This window comes from Oxyura jamaicensis, chromosome 3, assembly GCF_011077185.1.
Source record: "Oxyura jamaicensis isolate SHBP4307 breed ruddy duck chromosome 3, BPBGC_Ojam_1.0, whole genome shotgun sequence".
In the NCBI taxonomy this organism is placed as follows: Eukaryota; Metazoa; Chordata; class Aves; order Anseriformes; family Anatidae; genus Oxyura; species Oxyura jamaicensis.
In genome coordinates, this window is record NC_048895.1 from 40,202,011 (window position 1) to 40,228,279 (window position 26,269).

The 26,269-nt window shown below is 40.1% G+C and overlaps 2 protein-coding genes across 4 annotated transcripts in view; one reads left to right on the plus strand and one right to left on the minus strand.

Moving 5' to 3' along the window:
• Positions 1-4,539, plus strand: part of B3GALNT2 (beta-1,3-N-acetylgalactosaminyltransferase 2) — a 31,770-nt gene extending 27,231 nt beyond the window's left edge. For all 3 annotated transcript variants that reach the window (XM_035321039.1, XM_035321041.1, XM_035321038.1), the window contains exons 10-12: positions 937-1,096; positions 1,487-1,543; positions 1,907-4,539. In XM_035321039.1, the coding sequence (XP_035176930.1) occupies positions 937-1,096; positions 1,487-1,543; positions 1,907-2,041 (352 nt within the window). In that variant the 3' untranslated portion in view covers positions 2,042-4,539. The remainder of the gene's footprint in view (positions 1-936; positions 1,097-1,486; positions 1,544-1,906) is intronic.
• TBCE (tubulin folding cofactor E) lies at positions 3,029-25,357 on the minus strand. Its single transcript, XM_035321037.1, has 16 exons — positions 25,219-25,357; positions 23,575-23,659; positions 14,800-14,985; positions 12,852-12,940; positions 12,050-12,149; positions 10,885-10,987; positions 9,919-9,995; positions 9,527-9,622; positions 8,078-8,142; positions 7,924-7,988; positions 7,302-7,454; positions 6,708-6,861; positions 6,099-6,167; positions 5,096-5,155; positions 3,650-3,741; positions 3,029-3,404 (listed from the first exon to the last, which is right to left on the minus strand). The coding sequence occupies exons 1-16, from the start codon at positions 25,316-25,318 to the stop codon at positions 3,312-3,314; spliced, it is 1,587 nt and encodes a 528-aa protein (XP_035176928.1). The 5' UTR covers positions 25,319-25,357; the 3' UTR covers positions 3,029-3,311.
• Between the last annotated feature and the right edge of the window lie 912 nt (positions 25,358-26,269).

Consider the following 26,269-nt stretch of genomic DNA (forward strand, 5'->3'; position numbering starts at 1 on the left):
ACAGTTACACCAGTTAGATTGTAAGGTAGAGGAGCGTGATCCCAGCCTGTTCCTGGACAGCACAAGCAGACACAGCAGCCTAACAGGGGCAGTAGGGCTGTGTGCTGCGACAGCGTGCCCAACTTCTGCCGCGCGGGCTGGGAATGGGACTGTGCAGGCCGTGCTTCTGGCCTTCTGCATGCATCTAGTAAATAAAGTGTTCCCTAGGGAAGGAAACTGCCAGGATGGTGTTTGTAATTGAGTGATGGCAGCCGCTGTTGAACATCCGCTTGGTTGAGTTTCATTGGCAAAATAGCTAGAGAAGGTGGTGGCTTCCTGAAAGCTTCACCAGCAAATCAGCATTGAGTAAGGCAGGTCTGGCATCCCTTCCCAAAAGATAAGATGGTCTCATCTGCTGTAACCATGACTAAGTTTTCTTGGTAGAAATTTGGTCTAGCATGGCTATTTTTGGTGGTGTATAAAAATCCAGTAAGTCTTGCTTCCTGTTTTTTAAGCAGCCTCAAGTTTTCTCAGGAAGATGGGCTGTGTCACGTTGCTGTATCTGCACGCCTGCTGGAGGCACCTACTTTGTGTGGTGCTGTAACCAAAGAGGATTGGGCACAGATGGGTCTGTCAGAGAACCTACACAGTGATGTTCACACTTGATTTGTGGACCAAAACACAGCAGCGGTGCAGACATGTTAAAGACCTGTCTGTCAGTGTTGTGTTTGTTTCTGTTCTGAGAACCTCCTCAAGATCAAAACCAGACAGTAATTTCACTTTCTGGTGGTGTGCTGGATTAGATATGTGCTCTAGAGAAATGAGGCTATCTGAACTCCATCTACTTCTTCCCCTTAGTACTACTGCTTGTAACTAGTGTTGCTTCAGCAGGTAGCTGCTTGTAGGTTTCTCAGAGGGCTTTGTACAAACATCTCACGGGTCTAAAATGCTCTTCAGTTTCAGACTAAATTGGGCAGTTGATCGAACTGGGAAGTGGCAAGAGTTGGAGTACCCAAGTCCTGCGTATCCAGCCTTTGCTTGTGGGTCTGGCTATGTCATCTCCAAAGACATCGTTCAGTGGCTGGCAAGCAACGCAGAAAGATTGAAGACTTACCAGGTATTAAAGCCTTGATTCAGTTCTTCTATCTTAAACTGGTTTGGGGAGCAGCACGTGTACTGATGAGCGGGAAAGAACACTGCCTGAGTGTTAGTGTTGGGGTCTCCTGGCTGATGCTTCAGCTTTTTGCAGTGCTTTTGGTCACTATGCTTAGTGTCTGTTCCAGCTCCAATCACAGCTGTTCTGGACTGAGACTCTGGTATGGTAATCTTGTTTTTGTACTGTCTTCCCTGTGAAAACAATTTCACCACAGAAAAGGTGGGGAGGATTAATTGGACACCTGTAAGCTACTCAGGCATAGCTTGTGGTAGTTGCCCTTTCTACTGCAGGTATGTGCTTCATGCTGTCCTGGTGCTAATACCTTTTTTTTTTCCCCACGTGTTGTATCAGGGTGAAGATGTGAGCATGGGCATCTGGATGGCAGCTATAGGACCCAAGCGATACCAAGTAAGTCCGCAGAAATTTTCGAATCTTATGGGAAGGGATCACAACTGTTGCTCTAAGTAGCATAAATAAAATAGGGGGATCGTGTTTTATTTTTACAAAAATTGAAACAGTCATTGGATCAAAATCCAGAAAAGACTTGTTGAAATGAATTAAAAAAACAAACAAACAAAAACACCCTTCTTCCCCCAACTGCAAGTTCTTTGAATAGCTCTAGCAGCTCAGAAAGGGAAGTATGCCTCCAGTTGGTGACCTTTGTGTGCAAAATGTATCGCTATAAACAATGAAGACCTGGTTCTTGGAAGTAAAGTTTGTTGAGCACTGAATTCTTTCTAAGAACTATTGAAATTGCTGTCTCTCTAACAGGACAGTCTCTGGTTGTGTGAGAAGGCATGCGAGAGCGGCATGCTGTCTTCCCCTCAGTATTCTCCCCAGGAACTGAGAGATCTCTGGAGAGTAAAGGAGCTGTGCGGAGATCCTTGTAGATGTGAGGAAAGATGAGGGACTTGCCTTGGAAAACAGGGTAGCATATAATATGGACGGAAAGGTGTACATCGGGATTCCTTCTTGGAATAATACAGAATATTAAGGTATCTTTTAGCGTTGGGTTTCAACTAAAGCGTAACAATATTTGCACATCCCTTTTGATAATTACAAGTGGACTGATACTATTCCTTTTCTATAGTATAGATGTTGATCTGACAAAAACCAAAATGTTTAAGATAAACAGTTTCCTTTTTATATAAAGTCAAAGACCTACTTGTAATTAATAAATGCACATACGAATGCCAACTAGCCTGTCTTTTGTAAATTGAAGTACTACTGATTTAACTCTGTATAGAGCCGTACCAGGATCCACTGGAGAGCTGTGCTTAGTACCAGGGCGTCTGGTAAGTCTTGCTGCAGCAGGTTCCGTGCAGTTTGTGGGGTTGCTCTCATCTGTGCAGGGGCTGGGACAGCTAGGGTTTGGGATTTGTTAGGTTTAGTTTGTTTATACCATTATCATTTTAGATATATACATATATTAAAAAAAAATCAAAGTTTGCTTATACCAAATGTTGAAGTACTGCAAACTTAGCCTGATTAAGAGGTTTTTCTGGTAGCTCAGTTATTATTATGTATGAATTTGGTGGGACACAAGTGAAAGTAAAATAAGATTCAGGAACTGCACACTAAAGGATGTAAACTAAGTATCAATGCCTTGCAGTATGCTGAGAACTTACACTGTGTTACGTTAACTCTGCAGGTAGAATTAAGGTTTGTCAGATTTTGACCTTAAACACTCTAAGGCTGTGTAGATACTTCTCCAATTACCGCTGTTTTACACTTCTTTGCTTTAAGGTCTTTGGAAGTAGGTGAAAACAGTGCAAGCAGCCTCTTTCAGTGCAGCACTAATTTTATCCTAGAGCTATTATAAGTGAGGACATCACAGCCAGATTACGTTATCAGTTCCATACAAATTCTCACCACTGCAGTGGGAAGGGAGTATAAAATACTGGCAAAAACCTTGAGTTTTATTTAACTGAAGACTTTAAGCACTATTTGGTATCTCGTACATAAGACACTTCAGTCAAAAGCAAATGCCTTTGTAAAGATTAATTACTAAGTTTAGGGGCTGGGAGTATTGTTGTATAGCGCTCTGGTGCCACGATGAAATTCGTGTTCTCCCACATGTGTTCAGGCACGTTATACACGCTGTCTGCAGGCAGTCCGGAACTCTTCAGCAGTTCCCATCTTGGTTTTGCCTTCAGTCTATCAAGGGAGCTCCTTGTTACCACCGTACTAGCACACAGTCTCCATTTTCTATTGAGTAAAACTGCAAAGGCTTTAAGTCGTTGTCTAGTTCCACTTCTTTTCCTGCCAGCTAGAATAAGAAAGGAAAAAAAAGATTTCAGTTTAAGTCTTACCAGACCTCTGTTAATGTAAACCAAATTTAGATCAGGCAGTTGCAGTCAGGGAGGATCAGGCATTGAATCAGGTCCTACATTAACAGCAGGAAGGCTGCCCTCCTTAAGTGAAATCAATTTCATTAGGTAGTATTTTAGAACATGCTATTGACCTTTAGCAGCATGAAGTATTTTGTTGCTGAATTACCTAATTTTAACTCACTTTAGAACTTTCGTAGGACAGTTTCAGTTCTGAACCTGGAATTTTAAGTAGGCGATAGAGCAATCCTTTGACCCTTTGAATAGTCATGGACTCTGGAAAAGGGAAAGAAACCAAGTGGTTAGAAAAATGCTGCTACCACTGAGCTGTAGCGAAGTACCGGTTATTCAGCTATACTTGCTCATAGCAACAGTGAAAGGCTGTATTGCTGCTTCAGTTCTAACACTGCAATAATGCATTTTGTACCTGTATGATAACTGCTAATGTCAAATTGAAAATGGTTCCATCTCTGGTGGGTCAGACAGAATAAGCTACTACATTTGAAGTGTTTTGATCCCACATGCCAAATTAAAATGTTATGGCTTCATAATTTACCTTTTTTGAGTTTGAATTTGCTACACACTAAACTAAGTGACCTTTGGGACATGCACCAGTCAGGTTCTGTCTGCTTGCGTCTGGTGACTGTTCCTTCAAGCTTTCTTACCAGGAATTGGCTTTCCCAGCACAAATAAATGAATGCCACCGTGGAACTAGTGCCATTCTTAGAAATATTGCTACATTAACTTGTCCCAACCAAATTGCCAGCAGAGTTGTATAGCGGTTTCTATTATGAAGTCAGTTACATGGCAGGATATTTTTTGTAATGGATCTTGAATGAGTAAATGTAGTTTGTTCCAGAGGTGATACCTGTGTTTGCAATAGATATACTCAATATTTTGGTTGAACTTTTACTTCTTTTGAAGCTTTACCTAAAGGCACAGCAATAGTGAGTTATTCCTGTAATACCACACATTGTACTTAGACAAATATTTTTCTATCAAACGTTTTTGTAAAAGCTGTATCTGATTTTATGCAACTTGTGATAATAAATGTGATTTTTATTTTAGAATAAAGTTTGTGTGAGTCTGTTCTTTCAGACACCATGCTGATACATCTCTGAGACTTCAATTTGATTTAGAACAAAGTCTGTTCATTTTAGTAGATACTACAGGCACTAAAATTTCACAGAAGACAAATTTTATACAGGTCAGAATCAGATTTCTAACATAATGTATAGTAATTTTAAAGATATCAGACCTAAGTATCTCTAACTGCAGACTTAGGTAGTTGGCTGTTACAACTTCACGTTCTTGTTACTGGGCAAATACATCCACCAGCTTCCATAGCCATTAATTAGCCTTTGATTGCCTCATACACACTAACCATGAAACCAGCAGCACACATGGTAACACAAACTTCAACTTTCAATTTTCAAACTGGACTGAAAGTAACTATCTGGGTGAAGGTCGGAAAAATAATGAGTTTCTCAAACGAGTTCTTCCTTGTTGTTCCTTTATATGACAGTGTCTTCAGGAGCTGACAAAGCTAGAGGCAGCTGTCATTCTCTATTACAGTTGTTTCAAAAGGAGCTACAAATCACCTGCTGAAACAAGACAGAAGGCTTCTTACCTGGTAGCTTTTTTTCTACTGGCTTCTGTTCAGGTTTGTCAGGACATTTAATTGTCAAAGCTTAAGGAGAACAGTAAAGCATTAGTGAATAAGGTAAGCCCTATTCTGACAGAATTCTGTCTTTTCATACCATTTCCCCTCCCAACCTGATGTCAAAAAATTACAACAGAATCTGTGTCTGAGGAGCTATGATAGCATTTAGTTGTTCTCTAAAAAATTAAAATTAATTTTTCATTTTTGTCCTGCATAAGTTTACCTAAAAGTGCTTCAGTTCCTGTTAACTTTTAAAAATAACCTGCAGTAAACGTAAAACTGCCTAATCCAGGTCTAAAACATGCTTTAAACTGTCTTAAAAATATAATACAAACACATTTTGAGGAAATTATTAACTTAAAAAAAAAAAAAATAGAAATTAAGACCCTTTAAGACAAGCTTCTAGTATATCTAGCCAACTATATTCCTTGTTCTATTTAGTCTTCCATCTAAACATTAGACTATAAATGCCTTAAAATACTATTTTGGACATGGATTAAGAAAATATAATCAATTCTATCAAATAAGAAACAAAGCTAAGTGACTTTGTGCATCTGGGATGTAACCTAGTTTAAATATGTAAACAGCCCCAAATACCCAAGCTAGCTGTAATTTTCTTGACTGCCCTAAAATTAAGAAGCTAACAACAACAAAAAATCAGTTGTTAAAATCTCAAATCTTTTCAGTGGAAAAGTCATCGAGACTGTGAAAATAGAGAATATATCTATTCCTCATTAAGTCTTATTTAAGAAAATAATTCAGGTTGGTTAGGGGGAGGAAAGGAGATGGAGTACAGAGCAGCAGGTACCTAGTCAAACTCATTGATGTGCATATTTCTACGAAACAAAATTACAAGCTGCAACCCTGTGACCTCTCAAAGGCTTTTGAAGCCTTTGTTCTCCCTAAACACCGAATTTATAAAATATTTCAAATGCAGAAAAAATAATTTTGACCATTTCTGGCCTCTTACTCAGAAGCTGATTTTTCAGAGTCAAAGGCTGTTGTCCCTTCAGTTCTCCTTCTTCAGGTGCACCGTATTCTGTGTGAAGGAAAGTGCACGTTGACATGAACAATTCCGAGAGTAAAACCCAACAGTAGCCTTAAGGTAAGCGCTCATGGTGCTGGATCGGGCACAAGCCTGCTGCCTCAGCTCCTGCAACAGCTGGGATGCTGCACACAAAGCAGCAGAAACACCGTATAAAACCACGGAGCGCTGCAGGCGTGATCCTTGACCGACAGCTCTGTGTATTTAGGAGGGAGCGGAGCAGGTGGCAGGCAGGTGGAGGTGCTCCCACTTCTAAGAGGCTGCACCAGTAGGGTTCTGGGACAGGTGCGCGCAGATGTCAGCTGAGGCAGCGAGCACAGGTTACAAAGCAGCAGCGGCTGGAAGGGCGCAGCACTGCACAGCTGCCCCCCTGGCAAAAGCCAGTCGCGTGCAGGCCTGCCTACAGGTGGGCTTTCTAAGGCAGGAGGAGCACAGGGAAAAGCATCAAGCAGAAGGGAAGCAAACTGAAGAGAGAAAAAATGAGTGCTACCACAATGCCAGAAGTGAGGAAATGCTCATTTTACTTGTACTCACTAAGGCAAAGTGCTGCGTATCGGGGATGGGCAGCACAAAATTCTTCACTCGGTTTGTTTCTCTCTGGGTTCCAATTCCCGCCAGCTGCTAGCCACTCTTTTCCAAATATTTTGCGATAATCAAGCTCTGCTCCTTTTCTTTCAGCAGGAGGGATCTGTACTGACACGGGAATGGAGCACAACAAAATTATATGGCTTTCCAGAAAAGAAAATCTATTTCACAACACTGACCCTTACAATCACGTAGATGTTCCGTACGTGTTAGCACTACCGTACAAACCCCATTTCTAAGTACTAACTGATCCATACATTCAGTACATTTTAAAGCCAATAAGAATCTTATAGCTCTATGTACTGTCTGATCCATAGATGAGTATCTAAGCCAAGACATTAACTTGTATGATGATGCGGATATTTTTTGTAGCTAGAGAACAGATGCTGTTTCTGCCCTCTTTTATGCTAAAGGTGACAGGATAATCAGTACTTCTCTGAACACAAACAATCTTAAAAGAAGATGAAATAAATTCCTCAGACAACGATTTAAAAACATTTTTTCTGTAGACTCATCAATGCAAGTTGATGATGCATCACGTACCTCAGACTTGTTCAAAACTTCCAGTTGACTTATCTTGGCAATAATTAGCTGTCTCAGGGTCTCTGGGTTCTTCTCTGTGTCCATCAAAGGGTTATTGTGACACTGCAGTGACCGCAAACTTGGCAGTTTCTCAAGCTCATTGATTGATGACCACTGAAATGGAGGGGAACAGTCTTTTGAGGAAACATAAAGCATACTTCATTTCAGAACAATAAACAGTAACACTGACTTTTCCTGTACAATGACCATGAAAGAAACTGTTCTTTTGGTCAGCAGAACCAAGTACTTCCATCCTGTTCATTTAGCTATGAATTGCATTACATTTAATTAATTAAAAAACTAAACAGACCAGGGACTACTCAGCATTTTAGATCATTAGAATTGCACAAGAAGAATTATGAGGTAGAGGAGGGATAGGACTAACTACCACAAACCTGTTTAATGGAGATACCAAGAATCTTTTAAAATTCTCTATCATCCCTCTGTGTTGATCAAATAATTCTGTAGGTGCCTCAAAATCTTACACAAGCAATCAAAAAGATTTAAAATAGCAAACTGTGAGTTACTCTTAAACAAAGATAGACTTATATACAAAATGCAGAACCATCTCAATCTAACCTACCTGCGATATTTTATTGTCATTTATTGCAAGGCGTTTTAATGAAGGAAACATTTTAGTCTTGCATCCTAGGAAAAAGAATAAGTTTACAGACAATAATGAAAACTTTAAACAACCAGAATTATAAAACTATAAATAAATTGCTTCTTTTACATACCAAATGCACTATCAGGAAAGTGTATGGAAGATATTCCAGTGTTTCTAAGTATTAGCTGTTCTAATCTGAAATGCAATAGATACAATGATTACTGTAATTGGTACAGAACATTTTTTGTAAAAAAATATACTTTAAATTTTTTTAAACAAAGATCTAATAAACTTTTGGCATCATGAATAGCAGTTTTATAGATAGTACCCAGACTTCAGAGAATACTTTTTTTTCAAGGAATAAGTACAATAATTTCAAGCTTTCAAAATAACTCCTGGATTTAAATGGTGTGATTTGCCATACAATTTTTTAAAAATAGGCTCTTAATTCCTCATGGCTGCTATTTTGGCATACAGCTCGAGACAGTAATTCTGCAAATTAACAACTCTATTTCACTAGTCCCACAGTATTCCATTCACTGGAACTGAAGCGCTCTTAAAAGGAAGGAACACTACTTTCCCAGGATAAGCCCCAGAGCAGCAAATCATAGTTCAAGCCCATAAATACCATAAAGACATTGCTACTGAGTGTACAGTCAAATGGAAGAATCTGTGTAAAGGGTACCACCAGATTCATTTAACAAGGTGAAAATACATTTATGTAAAGCAGTATGGAAATTATACTTTTTTCTTTTTAAAAAAAATAAATTTGAAGTACACATCTTTCAAAGTCTTTAAACTACCCTCAAAAAGCACTGAAAATTCCAGATAGTCCTTGTGCAGGGGACATGCCAATATAAACACAGTGACATGCTACTACCAGTAGAGCAACCACTGTAACCTTCACGATAGTTAACAATCACAAGCAGATGACAGAGAAGCAGCAGAATTATTGCCAGCTCCCTCCAATCTCCCTGTATTTTGCTTTCTTTACAAAGAACAAACAGGTAGAGAGCGTGGGTGTAAACTCCTCTTGGAAACTGCTCATCACCAATGGTCTTTAACGTGCCAGCCTCAGGAGTAACACCTGCCAACAAACTGTCCACCAGCGTTCTGCAGACTCAGACAACCACGAGATGGCTGTGCAGCTACTGATGAACCTCTATGACACTGTCATGGTCAGAAAATTGTTCCTAAAAAGCCACTTCTGTATCTCTTTTACTTTGCCAGACCAGAAAAACTCTACAGTCCTGTTATCTTGGATACAAAGGTGTACATACTATTACATAAAGAAATTAGTAATGTGATATATCAGTTTAGTTTCATAAGTATATAATAAAAATCTAATAACAAACATTTTAAGAAAGTCTTGCTTATAAAAAAAATATTAAAAAAGAATATATTAATATAGCTCAATTAAATAATGCAGTTACTCTCCTCAAGAGGGCAAAATGCTTCTATTTCAAGATTCCATAAACCTTCCATGCAATACCAAAATGATCATATTTCCATTAACAAATACTATGGAGATGAGTAAGAACAAGACAAAGAATTTCCAGCAAATTTGTTTAACAGCTACCTGGGGAGATATGCTATCTGATGCAGCTGATTCCCATCCAGTAACTGGTTGTCTGAGAGGTCTAACAATTTCAGGGTCTGCAGGACATTATCAGGCCTGCCACAATGAAAAAACAAACAAACAAAAATCAACAAACCCGCACCAAACTGTTTTTTTAAAAAAAAAACAAGTTATTTTTAATGAAAACACTAGTTTTCTAAGCATGTAACTGCGTGTAAATAATTGCCTACTTATATAAATGTTTTGAAGTACACCACATGAAGCTTGCACCATTTATTTTACAGTTATGTCACGGTGATGCATACATTACAGGAACGTAGCTCCATCTGCTATGTAACTTTGCAGTACATCACTCACAAAAGGCTCATGTACGTTACTTATCCAAAACTTACCTTTCCAAAACTGTAATGTTATTGGAAGTAAGGTATAGTTCTTCAAGTGCTGGCCATCCTCGAGCACAAACAAGGACCTAAGAGCAAAACTTATTTTAATATAGCAGAAGTTGAGAAAAATTATTCCAGAAATTACACTTTATGCATATGTCCTCAGAACATGTTCAGAACAAATCGTAGGTTTCAAAACCAGAAATAAGTACTGGAGATTGCCTAGCCCTCCCTTTCTTCCACCTGGTCCTTTCCTGTGTCTAGGTCTACTAGCACTGATGAAATCAAAGGGGCTCTGCAAAGCCATAGAACTTGTGGCTCCAAACGTGGAAGACAGCACTGAGAGCAGCTTCATGGGCCCTGTAGCCCCAAAACAGGCCCACTGCTAACGTATTTGACAACAGGACTTCATCCTTAATGAGACAAGATATTAGAATAGAATCATTTAAATGTTTGCACGTTTAAGGCCCTGAATATAATCAAAGCTTTGTTTATTCTGTGCTGTGTCTGTGTTGCATGTAACTAGGAATCATGTATTTCAAGCACTTTCTGTAGATGCAGAGATACTAAGCCAATCTCATGCTGATGCAAAGTGATGCCAAAACAAGTATTTAATGTCATACTGAGCTATGTTCTTTCTCTTTGCATTTGTTCTATATATGCATTAAAATATAGATAAACTTTTACTAAGTACAAGGAAACAAATAGTTTTCAACCTCTGGAACGTGAAATTAAACTTTACTTCAAACTGCTTAAAATCGACTCGTTAATTTACAAATGTAATTGAAGTTAAACATTCTTTTATTAGACTCCAGTGCCAATACAACTTACATTTCCAACTAATACAGTTAAGTCACAGCACCTTTTCTGAGGATGATTACACTTCAGAAGAATATAATGTATAAATATTTAATGTGCTTTACTTGTTTTAAAACCTACCAATAGAAATAAAAACAAAATCAAGAAGGTTATTACCTCTGTCCATGTTATCTCAGTCTGGTTAAGTGCCAGAATCTTCAGTTTTGAAAATACATTAGATAGACAAATTGATGTAGATGGAAATTTCATTTTGTTTTCACTGTGTAAAAAGAATAATTATCGTCATAAACTTAAATAAATACAATTATTTAAGCCACTAATTTGGAATTATGTACTAAGTACAAAAATAATATAAGCATTTTTTAAAAAAATCACTGACATTGTTTCACATATTTAAAAATATTACAAAATATTACTTATATTCAAACTTTTTTCCTCATTTACTTTCCCAATTCACAAATGCATATTTATTCATCTATGGCTCAAACCCCCTTTTATCTCCCTAAATTTTGAATGTGAAAAGAAAGATTTTAATTAATATTAAATGAAACAAAGTCTGACTTGGGGCTTAAACTCCTTAGTGTTGATTGAAGCTATCTAGATTGAAACAAAAAGCATATAAACCAAAAGGATGTGATACCCACTGTCGACAGCGAGAATATCACTAAAAATAGTTAAAAGATTCAAAACTGGAGACTTCAAACTAGTTTTCTTAACCTGCCCCAAGAAGACATTTTTGTTTCTTTCTTGAAGTATGATCTACCTGTATATTATGACAAAAGGAATCTCTCAATGTAGTTACATATTTGTAAGTAATTTTTCATGTACGCTGATAATAATAAATGACTGTGTATGCTTCATGCAAAGTTAGATCCTAATTTTGCAAATAGCACCCAGGTTGCAACACCTGTTCGGTGCTAAATGTTGAAGAAAATGGAACACCTACAACTGTTTAAAAATTGTTTTTGTCGTGTTAGCTATAAAAACAAATACAAAAATTGCACTCACATTGTTATTAAACTAACATGGCATTTATTTCAATGTAGCTTACATCACTTCAAAATTATTTTAGCTGCATTGTGTGTATTGTACAGCGATGGCTTTGGAAGCTGGTAATAGGACAACAGAGATCCCACACACGACCATATGCATTTGTTGTTTAAGGACATTATGAAAAAAAAAAAGTATTTAAAAACTTGGCTCCAATTAAAACCACTACTGAGGCATTCAATTATCTTATGAAAGTTGACCTTGTCTCTAAAAGAGCCTCTTCTTCTTTGTCCCTACCCCCAAAGGTACAGAAACCCAAATACGAATATACCTGATATTAAGTGTTTCCAGATTTGGAACTTGAGAAGCAATATCTGTGACTGTATCCCAAGATGACAACAGATTTTTTGATAGATTTATATGCCTGATATCTGAAATTTCATATTAAGAAAAGAAACATCTCAAATCTGAACTTCCTTTTTCATACACTAGAATTAGGGTGTTTTGTTTTGTTTTGTTTTTTAATCAAATAAGCAGAAATAGAATACACTTGTTTGCCCTAAGAGGTACTACCATCCAGTTACAGCAAATTTTATACTGCTCTGTGGTACAAAAATGACTTACTAGAGCTTAACTTTACAAATCTAAAAATGGATTAATTTTTGTGTTGACACGAATTCTTAACAATTCTTACAAATGAACAAATATGCTATTGCTCTAATACAGCTACAACATGCAGTATACTTAATACATTATTTGTTATATATTTGACACCTGCGGTACCTACAGAACCTATCAATTGTATTTTTATGTGGTTATCTATTCTAGAGTAAAATTTAAAAAACTGCGTTGCTGGAAACGTATGGAATTGCAGTCACAGTAGCAACCTATGACAACATTGCTATTTTCATCCACAGTCTGCATTCCTTCTCCAAAGTCGTAGGCTTCTACATTTTAACTCTGCACGCATTGAAATAAGCCTCCAAACATAAACTGTGGTTTTAAACTTTTTTTTTTTTTTACTAAAAGGATACAAATACAGTTCCTCATTCTTTGAAGTGAACACTTGGAATGCTAATATATATATATATATTGGTGGTATCATATTATATAGCACCTTCAAAAAAGGATACTAGCACATGTTCTGCTGATTTCCTCTTTCTGACCAGCATGGCTCACTGCACACTCACGCACCGAGATATCTACCAGTAGGTTCAGCTGGCTAAATGAGAAAGAACATTCTGTTAAGTAATCTTTGAACAGAAATAAGCACATTATATAAACACCTGGCTATTACAAGCAAATAATAGTATTTTCATAAATACCTCTAGAACTTGGAATTGCTGGAGTGTGTCCAAGGACAGGCAATGAAGTTGGTGAAGGGTCTAGAGAATAAGTCTTATGAGAAGCAGCTGAGGGAGCTGGGGCGGTTTAGCCTTGAGAAAGGGAGGCTCAGAGGAGACCTTATTGCTCTCTACAACTACCTCAAAGGAGGTTGTAGTGGGGTGGGGGTAGATCTCTTCTCCCAGGTGACAAGTAATAGGACAAGAGGAAACAAACTCAAGTTAAACCAGCAGAGGTTTAGGTTGGATATTAGGAAAAAAATATTCACTGAAAGGGTTGTGAGGCACTGGAACAGGCTGCCCAGGGAAGTGGTTGAGTCACCATCCCTTAAGGTCTTCAAAAGACATGTACACGTGGTGCTTAGGGGCATGGTTTAGTGGTAGACTTGGCAGTGCTAGGTTAACGGTTGGACTTGATGATCTTAGAGATCTTTTCCAACCTAGATGATTCTATGAATTAGCACTGAACATTTTAGTATCTTTCTTGGATATTTATACTTCCTTGGATTCTTATACTGCAAAGTAGGTCTGGTTGAATCACGATTTCTTCCTTTTCCCCCACCTTCCTCTTCCCCTTCATTCCCCTCTCCTCTGCCTTCTCACAAACAAACAAACAAACAAACAACTGATACTTATCCAACTGTAAAAAAGCGTCATAAAACAGACAAACTGTAGCTATGCAAACTGGAATTTAGTTAGTTTCCAAGTTAAACTTGTTTTTGGTAAGACTTTCTGCAAAGGATTCTAAGTTATTTGAACATTCTTTATATAACTTATCAAAAAAAAAAAAAGGCATTTTTGACTGCTAAGAATGTTCTGGGAGGCAAAGTGAGTACAGTGGTGGTCCCAGAGAGGAGACTGCCACCTACTGAACTGTTACCTCTCTGGTGCTGGAGGCCATTAGAACTGCAGTCTACTACACATCATGTTATTAATTTTTTCTTACCCTCCCAGATAAATAAGCATTGACACGAACTGACTGAAAGATGTCTTTACTAGCAGTACAGTGACTTTCTGCTTTCCTTCTCTTAGTTACATAGTCAGTGCTGATATGATTAAACAAAGATGAAACAAGAAATACTGTACAATACTCAGAAAATATAAAAATCCATCAGTTTTAAAAGGACCACCAATGTGTATAGGTAAACATAAAGTTATAAAAGACATTACTGATGATGTGCAGATCATCTTAACCGTGTGCTATCCAAATCTTCAGTGTATCATCCATTCATTAAAATCTCAAGCAAAAACCCTGTATTTGCAATTGTCTATTGTATTAAATTTGTTCTCCATCAATCTCAGTACCATGGTATTTATCATTCAGCAGTAACCTGTTCTCTGTCCTGCCGTAATGCCACATTGAAATAAAAATGTACCAACATGATAAAGAACGGCAGTAATTGGAGACCAAAGTTACTTGAATGTAGTTTGCGTGAAAGATCTTGACTAATTTAACAAGAAATTTCAGAGTAAGTTTAGGGGCTAGAAAGCCTGCCATTTCACCTAATCCAGTCTAACTGCCAGTTGCTGCCAAAAGAAAAATGTACATGTTTCTCTCTGCGCATTCTCCTAGAATTTTCCAATTTGGCAACTGTGTGCGTGCTGTACAACTTGAGCCAGTTCACTGATCCAATGGAAAACTAACCCACAAAACAAAGAATGGTTTCATACCAGATCAATGAGCTGAACCAGCTCACCTTTTCATATATTCTCATATATTCTCATATATTACACTTGCCTTTGTTGTTCTGCAATAGAATCCATGCCAATAAGTTCCACAGTCTTCTTTCCCAATACTAACGTATTCTCTGTCCCATTCTGAACATCTTGCTCCTTCAACCCATACCGGTCCTTTACTGCAGTGAGAAAATCTACTCCAAAATTTGCCTTGTTTGGCCGGATAAATGATCCTCCTCTGGGATGCCTAGAAAAGAACAGCCAGGAAATGGTGAAATATTAAAAGTTATCAGTCGAATGATAAAAAATAAGAAAGTCTAAAAAGTACTGATTATTGATTTATTAAAAATACCACGAACCAAAGCAGTCAAAGGGAAATTTTACAGGCTAATTTTAGGACACCACTCCTGCTCAGCAAAACCAGGCAAGACTTACAAAGTATCACTGATAGCATTTGACCCAACAAGTTGGCCCTGTGAGATGCCATGAGAAGCACATCTCCAGACGTGCTTACACATCAAGATTACCATGTCAGTGCCGTTATCAGGAATAACCATTCTGTTATTTCCAAACTCACTATGGACTGAGTTTTCCCAGAAAATAAGTTTCTACCTATGGACAGACACAAACATACCTAAATCATATGACGAACTTGTATGGAGCCTTATCTCAGCTTAAGGCTCAGAATAGTAGGAAGAAGAGAGGAATCAGAATAGTCAGCATTCCCTCACTATATTTCACTTGAATAATTCACTCATAATTCTAAGAGAAGCAGCTTTGTCAAATGACGTAAGATGCAAATTGTACCTCTTGTTATACTAACTCAAAACTTCAAAAAAATAAAAAAATCTAATACTAACTTGGTACAATTTTGAAAATGAATATTCAACAAAATTACCTGGCTAATGCACATTCTAGAGTCCTATGAAGTTTCTTAGTTTTCCCTTGAGCTGAAAAACACATGACAATTTCTTGCCATGCAATTGCTTTTGACAATTTCTATCAAAACTAGAAAGGAAATAGTAGGATGAACTGGCAAAGACAAGTTGTGGGAATGTAGCACAGAACAGATGGAGGATCTGATAGGAGGATCAGCCAGAAAACAGCAGGAAGAAAATTGGTAGTTATGATTACCTGCCTGCCTTCCAGCTGAGAAGAGTACTGACTTTGGTTGGAAAGTACTCAGGAGGATGAAACCACTTATGTAAATAGAACTCCTCTTTTCAAAACAGCATGTAAACGTCAAGTGGCTCATTAGCAAACCATAATGTACATCATCAACTCTACAGAGTCCAAAGCTCTCTCAGAAAAACAGTAACTAGAGGCCATGAATCCTATGGACCTATTGCAAGTAGATGGAATAGCCTGGGCACCACATATTCACATTTTTATTAAAAGATCAGTACTGGAAATTGTCTGTGCCAGTTTTATTCATTAACGGTTCTGGTATTTATTTAAGTACTCTCATATCATAATTAAAGAACTGGATAGAACCAACATATTATTTACTTTAAAACAATTTTCAGTCCAGTTTTGTAGCAACTAAGTTCAGAGTACAATGGTTACAAAACATGCAGAAAGGCATTTTTACCCAGAGAATGTAAAGCCAGTGTGTATATTCATATTCAACAGACATTTTCAATTACCTCCATTTTTGATCTAGTAAACTTCTCTTAAGCCTTTCCTTCCATTTCTTCATAATTTGCAAACATTTGCTTAGTTCAAATGTCAAATTTCCTCTAACGTAAAAATGATGTGGCTCCTTCTTATTAACACTTCTTTAAACAATAAATCACATTTTCACTCCTTAATTATAACATCACTTACACGTGACGTACATCACTCCCACACTTGCATTTACTTAAGTCAAACAGCTTTGTAGATGGCAGATGCTGCAAGATTCCACTAGGGTCTCCATACATAATGTTTCCTGTTCTGTTTACCTGTAGTTTACCCTAGATCCTGCTGTATGTTTATTTTGAAATCTGCTATCCCTTTTCCTATCACCTCAACTCTCCCCATTTTGTCATCTCTATTCCTCTGCACTCAAATATATACTCAAATCCATTCCACAGACTGAGTGTCTTTTTCAGTTCTATTTTACTAATTTGATCTACTTTTTCAAGAACTGACCGAGAGAAGGACAGAAAAGGAGATGTTGCAATAAGAACCTGTTTTCAGGCAAAATTACCACATGTTCAAGGAGAAAGGTCACTTACCAGTAAGTTGTTTTCCCTAAAATACCCTGCCTGTATTAAGTTTCACGCTAGGGAGTACAAGCTGTACAGGCCATACGTATGTATCACACAGCCGATGTACAGCACCTGGACTCGTGAAGAAGCACGGTATCAGCCATCGGTCTCCACAACTGGGAAACAAACAGGTAATTCAGATAATTCCTAACCCAAGGAGTCACCCAGTGCGCACATCATTAGGTGGTAGGATGCGAGTACTAATCATCAACCTGACCTAAGCCAAGCATTTGGAAGTCAGAGAACAGGGATTTTGCTCTGATGTGTGTAAAAGGCCCGAGAACCAGGACAATGCACCACACTGAAGTGAAGTGGCTGAAGGTACACCCCACTGTCCCTAAACAGAAAATCTGGAATATGCCCAAGTGGGGCTCTGGCACCCAGCTGGCTCTGGTGAGTGAGTGATACTTCTTATTGGCTTTTAAAATAGGAAGGTTGGCCCCAGTCTCAGAAGACTGCTTGTAGGGCACTTTCTATTCCCGCCTCGGTAGCCTGAAGCAATGCAGCCCATCTGCTAGCATGCTCAGGGCCCTTGAAGGATACTCATTAAAATTCAGGTAAGCTATCAGTTTCCACTGTTTAACCATTTCCAAGAAAAAAAAATAAATAAAAAATAAAAATGAGAGGAAATGTGGCATCATTCTTCTTTGCTAATGAAGAGCAAAATAGCAGTACTGCCACTTCTCAGTGCCCGAAGTAGGACAGAGCTGTAGGTAAGCTGTGCTCTGCCACCAGTTAGTTACATGTCTGAGCATGCCTCTCGGCCAAGGAGAGGTCTCAGCTTTACCTGCCTGGATGGTAAAGGGTTTCTTTGCTTAGTACTGGCTGTTTTGCAACAACTACCTCAAGGCAATTATAACCATGGCTGGAGGCAGACGCATTGCAAGGATCAGAGGGTGTCACCAATTAGAGCTCTTTGAGTCCGTGCCTATCTTCTCTGGATCAGCTCTAAACAGGTCATTGCCTCTAAGGGGAAGGTCCTCAACAGGTCAGATTTCTTTTAGGAGAATCTACACACTTCGGTAAAGAAAGCCCGTCCAATTTGTTTTTGAATAGAGACTGTGATAGCTGCGACATCAAACAAGGTTTGTAAGCGGCACCCAGGGCTAACCTGCTATGGTGTATCAAGTTCCTGACTGTACAGCAGCAGCTTTGCAAACATCAGCAAGTAACTGAACTTCTCGTAAGTTTACCTCAGTCGCACAGACATGAAAGCTGAGTCTGAGCTTTCACAAAACAAGGAAAGAAAAAAAATAAAAACACGACATCTGCAGCTCCGATGCTCATCTGAAGGCTCTGCTGGTGCACACGACACGTTTGAATAGTGGTTAGGGCCAGCAGTTTTGTTTCAACACCCTTCCATTGCCAGCAGAAAGCTGAAGTCTCAGCTGGGTACAGCACCACACAGTGGAACAATCCAAATTTCCTATCTGAGATCTTCGGGGGCTAAAAGGAATCTTGGGAATGCAAGCTCCCCTGATTAAACTGCTTTTTCTTCATAGACGCTAAAATGATAATGACATCTCCCTCCATTTGAAGAATTTTGTGTTCTAAGCAGATATTCCTGAAGGTGAATCTGTCATGCCTGAAGGAGAAAGAGTCTAATTTAATATAAACAGATCTTTTTTTTTTAGGCAGGAACATAAATGTCATGCAAACAGTGACAGCTGATGGTCACAAATGCTGCCTGTAAATTTAAAAACATGCCCCTCAAACTTATAAAATTCACGGAAGAAGAAACTGAAAACATGTAACGCCTTTGCAAGGATAGCTTGGCATTTCAGGACTACAAAAATATACTGGAGTCAAAATTCCCACCAGAAGAAAATAAAGCAAAGGGGAAAAACAAGCAAACAAACAAACAACCACATGTCCCAAAGAGCTGAGAAGCAGTTGCAATTCTGCCTGGCTGAACACATCACAGAAGCAAATTTTACAGTTACTGTACTTCCCTCCTTTTCTCTGTCTTCCTCTGAAAGGCAACCCTGGGGAAAGAGGTTACAATTTAATGGCGTCAATAATTCTAGCAATGGTATCAGCTGATAACGCCAAGGTTGTGGGTTTGTTCTTGGTACAGGCCACCGTACTGATGTCTGCCCAGCACAGCGTGCTGCTCTTAATCAAATCAAATAAAATCAGGATTCCTCTGTAAAGAACAAAGCTACTCTTTAGCGGGAGAGAACACATCCCTTCCAATTGTGAATCAACTCTGTGTGACAAAACAGGATGGCACTCCCAGCTCACGCGGTAAGTGGAGAAGTATGTCAGCTAGCACAGGGGAATCCAAACATCTCCCCAGCAAAATGGCGTGGACAAAAACCAGCTGCTAAAACAGCCAAGCACGTGTAAACACTGTGTGTGAATGGGATACCTGAAACTGACTGAGAAGATTCCTGTCCAAAAAGCCCATATGGTTAGAGAGGAAGATGACCCTTCTGCCAGATTATGGGAATGACCCAGAGACTTTTTCGGGGGGGGGAAGACTTGGCTTGAAAGGAAGCATAAAAGAAACCTAAACACCTGTACCTGGGGAGAGGGAGAGGAGGGTACAAGACCAGCAGTAAAGACCCAGTCTGAAGCTGCCAAGTCACACTGCCAGCAGCACGACCTCTCCCCAGGCCAGACAGAGCTGCCCACGGTCAGCTGCTGAGGTGAGTCCGTGCCCAGCGAGGGGACGGAGGTGGTGGGGAGCGAACTGTACACCCCACACCAAAACGTGCAGGTGGGAGCCTGGGGGCGCCTCCTACCCACACACACACTAGCAGGCTGTGGGAAGCAACGCAGGGACACGAAAGCTGGAGCACCCAGTCTCCCAGAGGAGGTGTGTGCACCCTGGGGACTCACTGGCCCAGGGCAGGCCTCATGCCCCTGTAACACACACCTGCCAGGGCAAGACACGCGTGTCACTGTGGGAAAGGGGGTGTGCGACCAGCACTTCATTTTGAAAGCACACCCTAGTTTCAGCACTGTGTGTACATTTTAACACTGCTTTAAGGCTTGATTATTCACTTCTCATTTCTCTCGAGGCGCTGTAGAACACAGCTTACTTTATTAGATGATACACTAGTGCAGGTGACAGGTAAAATAACAGTTATTAGGAAACAAGACTTTATTATCAGGAAGAAGAATCACAGAAATGCCACTAGAATATGCATTGTCATTTCCAGTTACTCCAGATTTGATGAACACACTCATGATGTCTGCATATTTTTGAAGCACTGCTGTGTTGTTCTTTGGTTCTCAGATTCTTAAGAAGTTGAATTTGTATCACGTAATATACGATTCAGACATACATATTGCCATGAAACATATGAGTTTAGATGGTGTTTCCACAAAAAATACTACAAAGACTACATATAGCTGTCTGCAGACCTACTGACTTATCCAAATGAGGTCTACTAAGAAGATCCTTTGGTAAGGAAAATTTCATATTCAGTTTTGTTTTCCTCCTGTGATCTCATCTTGAAACATCACTGTGAAAGATTTTTTTTTTATTTTTTTTTTAAAAAAAAGCACCCCTTTCAAAATTGCCTTAGAAAGAATTAAAACTAAAAGCTTGTCTTTTCATTGCATTTGTTTACAGTTTAAGGTACTCCATCAGCTACTTTTGCTTATCAGAATTCAAGGAGTGAGAGAAGCAGACTTCTAAGCAAAGGATACTACTGATAGGGTTTGATGATATACACATATATATCAAATATAGAAATTTTATTTATTCTTATATATGTATATATATATATTCATTATATAAAGAAACAATGTAAAAATTTACTACTATTGTTTGATAAAAAAATAGAGTTGATACTTGAAGGTTTTGGTGTTGTTTTTTTTAAACCATCTTGTCAAAATACGGCATTCATTTATACAGAAAGTTATGTCTGTTCTCTTAATCTTCAGAAACATTCCAGAAAACAGAATACAAAGAAGAGGTATTGTATGAACAACATGTTCAAAGATCACTTCGTTTAGGGTTGTTATGGATATGTGCAGCTTCATTCAGAAAGCAGATTTCTTACAACAAGAACTGAGAGCGTTCTCTGAGCTCATGTTTCCTGGGAGCATACTAATGATTGCTTCTATTATTTCTCCTACAGCAGAAAATAACTAGCTTTAACTCGGAAACTGCTTCAACTGAATTCAAGGCATTTAAAAAGGAACTTCTGCTAACAAATTCAGAAGACGCTGTTGTCTAAAGACCATAGTTTTCTATTCTTTATCTAGGAAAAATCCTGGAATGTTGAATTTCTTCTCTTCTGTCAAAACTGTCCTTATCCTCCTTAAGCCTCACCTTATTTTTGTCTTTTTTTTTTTTCCTTGTACCTAGTGAATCAGTTCTTATATTTCTTTGTTGTTTTTTTCTAAAGACCATATTTTGTGTTATCATCTCATTTTCTCATAGTGAGGTCTCCAGGGCTCCCACCATACACAAATGTGGAAGATAAGAAGACACAGACTAAGAACTCTGATTCGCACGACTGAACACAATCTACCTCTTCCCTGTTTGGCTAAGGGTGGCAGAGAGTATTCCCAGAAAGGATTTCAAAATAGCTACTTCTTAGTTTTGAATTACTTAATAGGTAAATTCTGTTGATTCAATCTGAGACCAAACAGCTCTGCTTGCTGGCTTGAGAACAACTTTCATGTGAACTGATAGCAGAGTATATTCTCTAACAGGCCTGGAACCACTATCAGGTCTTGATACAAGTACAGAAGCCTCCTCTGCTACCTCACGGCATTCAATTTGTCCCCCTGGAGGTATTTCAGCAGATAGAAGACTTTTTTTCACAATATAGAAATAATAATTTTGATCTCAGTTCTTTTTCTTCTATGTGACATACAGCAACAGTACAGTTCTCAGTCCCTTCCATATCATAGAGCTATAATTCAGGTTGGAGAACGTGCCAAGACTCATCTGCTCATAGAAATGGAAACAATCACAATTTCCACAAGCTGAAAACACATGCTCTAGAGTGAGCAAACACATGCACCATGACTACATGGTGCATGTTTTTAATTGTTCTTTTGGAGGAAATTCACAGAAAAAAAATCTTTCCGTTGAATCATCCATTCAGAGCAAAATAGATATACAAATATACTACCTCAGGCTCAGAAAAATCTTTGAACCGTGACCAGCTAAAGCTAGCAAGACTGTTGCTACATACTTTTCTTGTTCTTTCACGCTCTTCCAGTCATCTGCTATTAGCCAGTGTCAGACAAATCTTTGGACTGACTTCATTCGGCTAGTCTTATGAGTTTCATTCACATGCAAGTTGGAGGGAAAAAAAAAAAGGACAATTTGCTTACCTTCTCATCCACGACTAACTTTCTCAACATAATTAACACAAGGAATTAATTTCAGAGAAGTCTTACCTTTTCCAACAAACCAAATACACATCCCTAAAGCAAGACCACAGACAACTTATTTTGCCATTTTCCTTCAGAATGAATTGAAGGCTTTTGAAAATGTAAGTGTTCACTGTCACAGAATTTGATTTATATTAGATTTATTTTACCTGAATGAGCACTCACAAAGTTAGGAACAAACAGTAATCAAACTGCCCTTTTACAGTTACTACCAGCCTGGGAACATAAGAGGAAGACAAAAAAGACGTATAAATCTTGTCTCCATTTTGTCTCATTAATGTAACACCGGCTGTGATCCATTGGTCAGAACAAACATCCACATAATGCCGCACCCTTTCTCCAAAAGCAGCCAACAGAAAATGGTTGGGAAAAATGTGAAAGCAAGGCAAGTATTTTAATGATACAGCCTCAGAGTATTCTCTTATCCTTCACCACCCTCTGCTCTGGAACTTACTGAGCTAGCAGCCCACAGTATTTAAGAGTCATTGATGGACTTTACTTCTATGAATTCATCCAGGTATTTTCTTTAACTCAAACTTTCAGCACCTGCAGTGTCCTCTGACGTGGCAATCAACAGCTTGCAGCTGTTTGCCCTTGAGTCCTGCATTCCCCAGTTTCAAACGTGTTAAGTGCTTGAGTCTTCAACGTTAAATACAATGTATGCATATACTAATTAAATAAAAATAAAAGCCCACACAGCAACACTGTGTTTTGTATGCATTAAACACAGTTGAACTTAACAATTACTGCGTGATACAAGTATCATCCAATCATTATCAGTTACTTGGTATTTTCCCTTAACAGTACGCATGCAAGTCATCTTAAGTCCAAAACAAAACTGTATCTGAGACAGTTAATACAGACCAATGGTTCACTTACATAAGGAAGTTAAGTAGGACATACTAATTTTCTTACTGAAGTAGAAGATAAAGGCCTACTAAGGTACGACTAACAGTATCTACAAAATCACATTTTATTACACACCTCTGAAACCATGACTTGTATTTTCCAACTGTTAACTGCATTCTAATCCCTATAACTGGATCAATAACAATGCAAGAGCCTTTACAGCATAGCTGGTCACAGCATTCAAATTTGTTATCTTTTTAAATACCAGCCAGTTGATAACAAAAGGATTTGCCTGAGAAATTGACAAAGGGCATTTTTCCATAGCCATCTTGCTAATATGCAGGACATGTTAACAGTGGGAATCAACTCACCTGCATTTAAAATACTGTGTTCCTTCGTAGGTACCATCATGTTTTCCTCTCTGAGGATCATCCCATTCCACTCCAAGCCAAATTCCTGAAAAATATGGTAGATATATTTTCAAATGTAAGGCATCATAGCCATAGAAACATTATGGAACAAACCTCTGGAGTTCATCTAGCCTAACCTTCCCTCTCAAAGCAGGAGATCATTACCAGTGCTAGATCAGGTTAGACAGTTAAGTCTCTACAAGGCCAGGTCTTGAAAACCTCCAAGAGAGTTTCCAACCTCTCTGGGCAGCCTGTTCCAGGGCCACATTGTTTCTGTAGTGGAAAAGATTTTCCTGATGTCCAGTCTGAACCCTTCAAGACACAGCTTGTGGCTGGTGCTCTTTGTTATAAAAGAATTTGGCTTTGTCATCTTTGTTACCATCTTTCAAACGCCCATAGGCAACTATTTGCTGCCACCTAACTTCCCTTCTTTACCATGCTAACTAAGCCCAGCTCCCTCAACTTCTATTCACGAGACATGTTGCCCATGTCCTTGACCCCTTGGCAGCCCTCCACTGGATTCTCTCCAGTTTATCCACGTCCCTCCTGAACTGGGATGACTCGAACCACACACGTTATTCCAAGTGCAACCTTATCAAGAACCTCTGCCCTCAGAGAGGAGACAACAGCTTCCCTTAGTTTGTTGGCCATGTTCAGCGTTCCAAGGTAACCCAGACCAACGCATATCTTGCTTGTGACAAGAGCTCCCTGTAGGTTCATATCCATCACAGCAGCCATCTTACCTCTCAAGTGCTTTACAACACATCCTGTAGGTTATTAGTGCAATACACGGGTTTACTTCACACTACATGCAGAAATTCATACTCCTCGAGTTTCTTAGGCCCACTCCTAAAGCTCACAAAGCTTGCTCAGGACTGCAGTTCTGCTTTTCGTTACATCAGCCAGTGAAGGGTGATCTCCATCTTAACTTGTAAGCTAGATAAATACAAGGCAGATGAAAGGACTGTTAAGTGGGTTGGTTTATGTTACACCAGCCGGTTAAGGGCAATCTCTGTTTGTTACCCATGACACTGAGAGCGATGTTGAACGATACAGCCCCCAGAATTTACTTCTGGGTTACCTGTAGGTTACAGGTACCAGCCAGATGTCACGTCATTGATTACCACGCTTCTGCTTGACAGACCTGTGGATTTCCAACCCACTTAACAATCCTTCCACCTGCCTTGTATTTACCTAGCTTCCAAACTAATTTTTTTATTCGAGCCATGTAAAAAGTCTTATTAAGTTCAAGAAACACTACATCCCCCATTCGGTTTGTCCACGCTCCCTGTCCTATCCTCACAGAGGTAACCAGGATGGCCAAGAAGGACCCGTCCCTTCTGACAAGCATCCCCAGCTACCATTTTGTCCTTCATACTCCTGGAAATGGATTCCTGGGGCACAAGCTCCATGATCTTTGCGGGCTCTCGGGTGAGGCTGATAAGCCTACCCTGGCCGCCTCTCCTGCCTCTTCCATCCTCCCCCAGGCGTTAGCAGCCTTCCCACCCACCCTTCTGACAACTTCAACAAAATCAACCGCAGACTTCCGCGGGCCCGGCGCTGGGTTCCCGTTCACCGAGCAGCGCCCCGGAGCCGCCCACCTACCCGCCGCGGCAGGCAGGCCGCCGACGTACCGCACGGTCGCGCGCTCCGCGCCGCACAGCACCCTGCGGCCCAGCGCCTCGGCGGGCAGGCGGCCGCTCATGGCTGGCAGCGGCAGGGGCAGCGCCAGCAGGGCACAAAGCAGCAGTGGCAGCAGCGGGAGCAGCGGCAGCAGCGGCAGCAGCGGGAGCAGGGCACGCAGCGCCTGGGGGCCCGGCGCCTTCCGCGCTGCGCAGATTGGCGGCGCCCGCCCCGCCCCGGCGCGGCCGTGTGGCGTTCTGGGGAGTGTAGTTCCGCAGGGCGAGGCTTTCCCCCTGGGCTTCATTTGCAAGAAAAGCAAGGCAAAATAATAATAAAAAAGGCAATGCGAAAGAAAAGGGCAAAAAAGCAGCGCCAGGCAGCACAGGTCGACGGGCACCGACCATTGACGTTGAGCGGGTGGCTTTCGGGGCAAAGCAGGGGCTGGAAGGAGCAAGCGACAGGCGTTGCTCAGCACAAGGGCGAGGCAGACAATGAGGGAGGGACGAGGAAAGGAAGGAGGACAGGACAGGAGGAAGGGAAGGAGGACAGGAAGGAGGACAGGACAGGACAGGACAGGCTGCCTGGCTGGGGTGCTCTGCAGGGAGACAGCGCTGGGCCCTCCTGGCGCGAGGCCTTTGCCTTTGTAACCTGGCGTGAAGCAGTCCCACGCACGGCACGCCTGGTTCCGCCATGCTGAGACCGGCGTTTGGTAACAGCCGTGTATTGCGGCCGCACTGACCTGTGTGGCAGAAAGCAGCTGCTCCCCAGAGGGGCCTTCCAGTGAACGTCTTTGTGCCTTCACCTACAAGCCTTCTTTGCCAGAGGTAGGTGAGTTTTCCTAGGCTACCTAGGATCTGTGAGGGGGAGTCCAAGTCCATCTTCCACACCTTGGGTGGTGGCGGCCGCCCACCGGTTCCCGTGCCCTGTCAGCTCCCACAGAAGGCACCCTTGGAGCAAGGCCAGCCAGTTTTACCTACACACAGACCGTGGTACCAGGTACAGCAAAAGCAGTAGCACGAAGTCCTCTTGCTCT

What these genes read in the sequence shown, in the direction of transcription:
- TBCE (XM_035321037.1), bottom strand. Translation starts at nt 25,318, where the DNA reads ATGAGCGGCCGCCTGCCCGCCGAGGCGCTGGGCCGCAGGGTGCTGTGC. An exon ending in CGGCCTGCCTGCCGCGGCGG is followed by an intron (nt 23,660 to 25,218) that starts GTAGGTGGGCGG and finishes CATATTTTTCAG; the next exon opens with GAATTTGGCTTGGAGTGGAA. An exon ending in ACACAGTATTTTAAATGCAG is followed by an intron (nt 14,986 to 23,574) that starts GTGAGTTGATTC and finishes GTTCTTTTCTAG; the next exon opens with GCATCCCAGAGGAGGATCAT.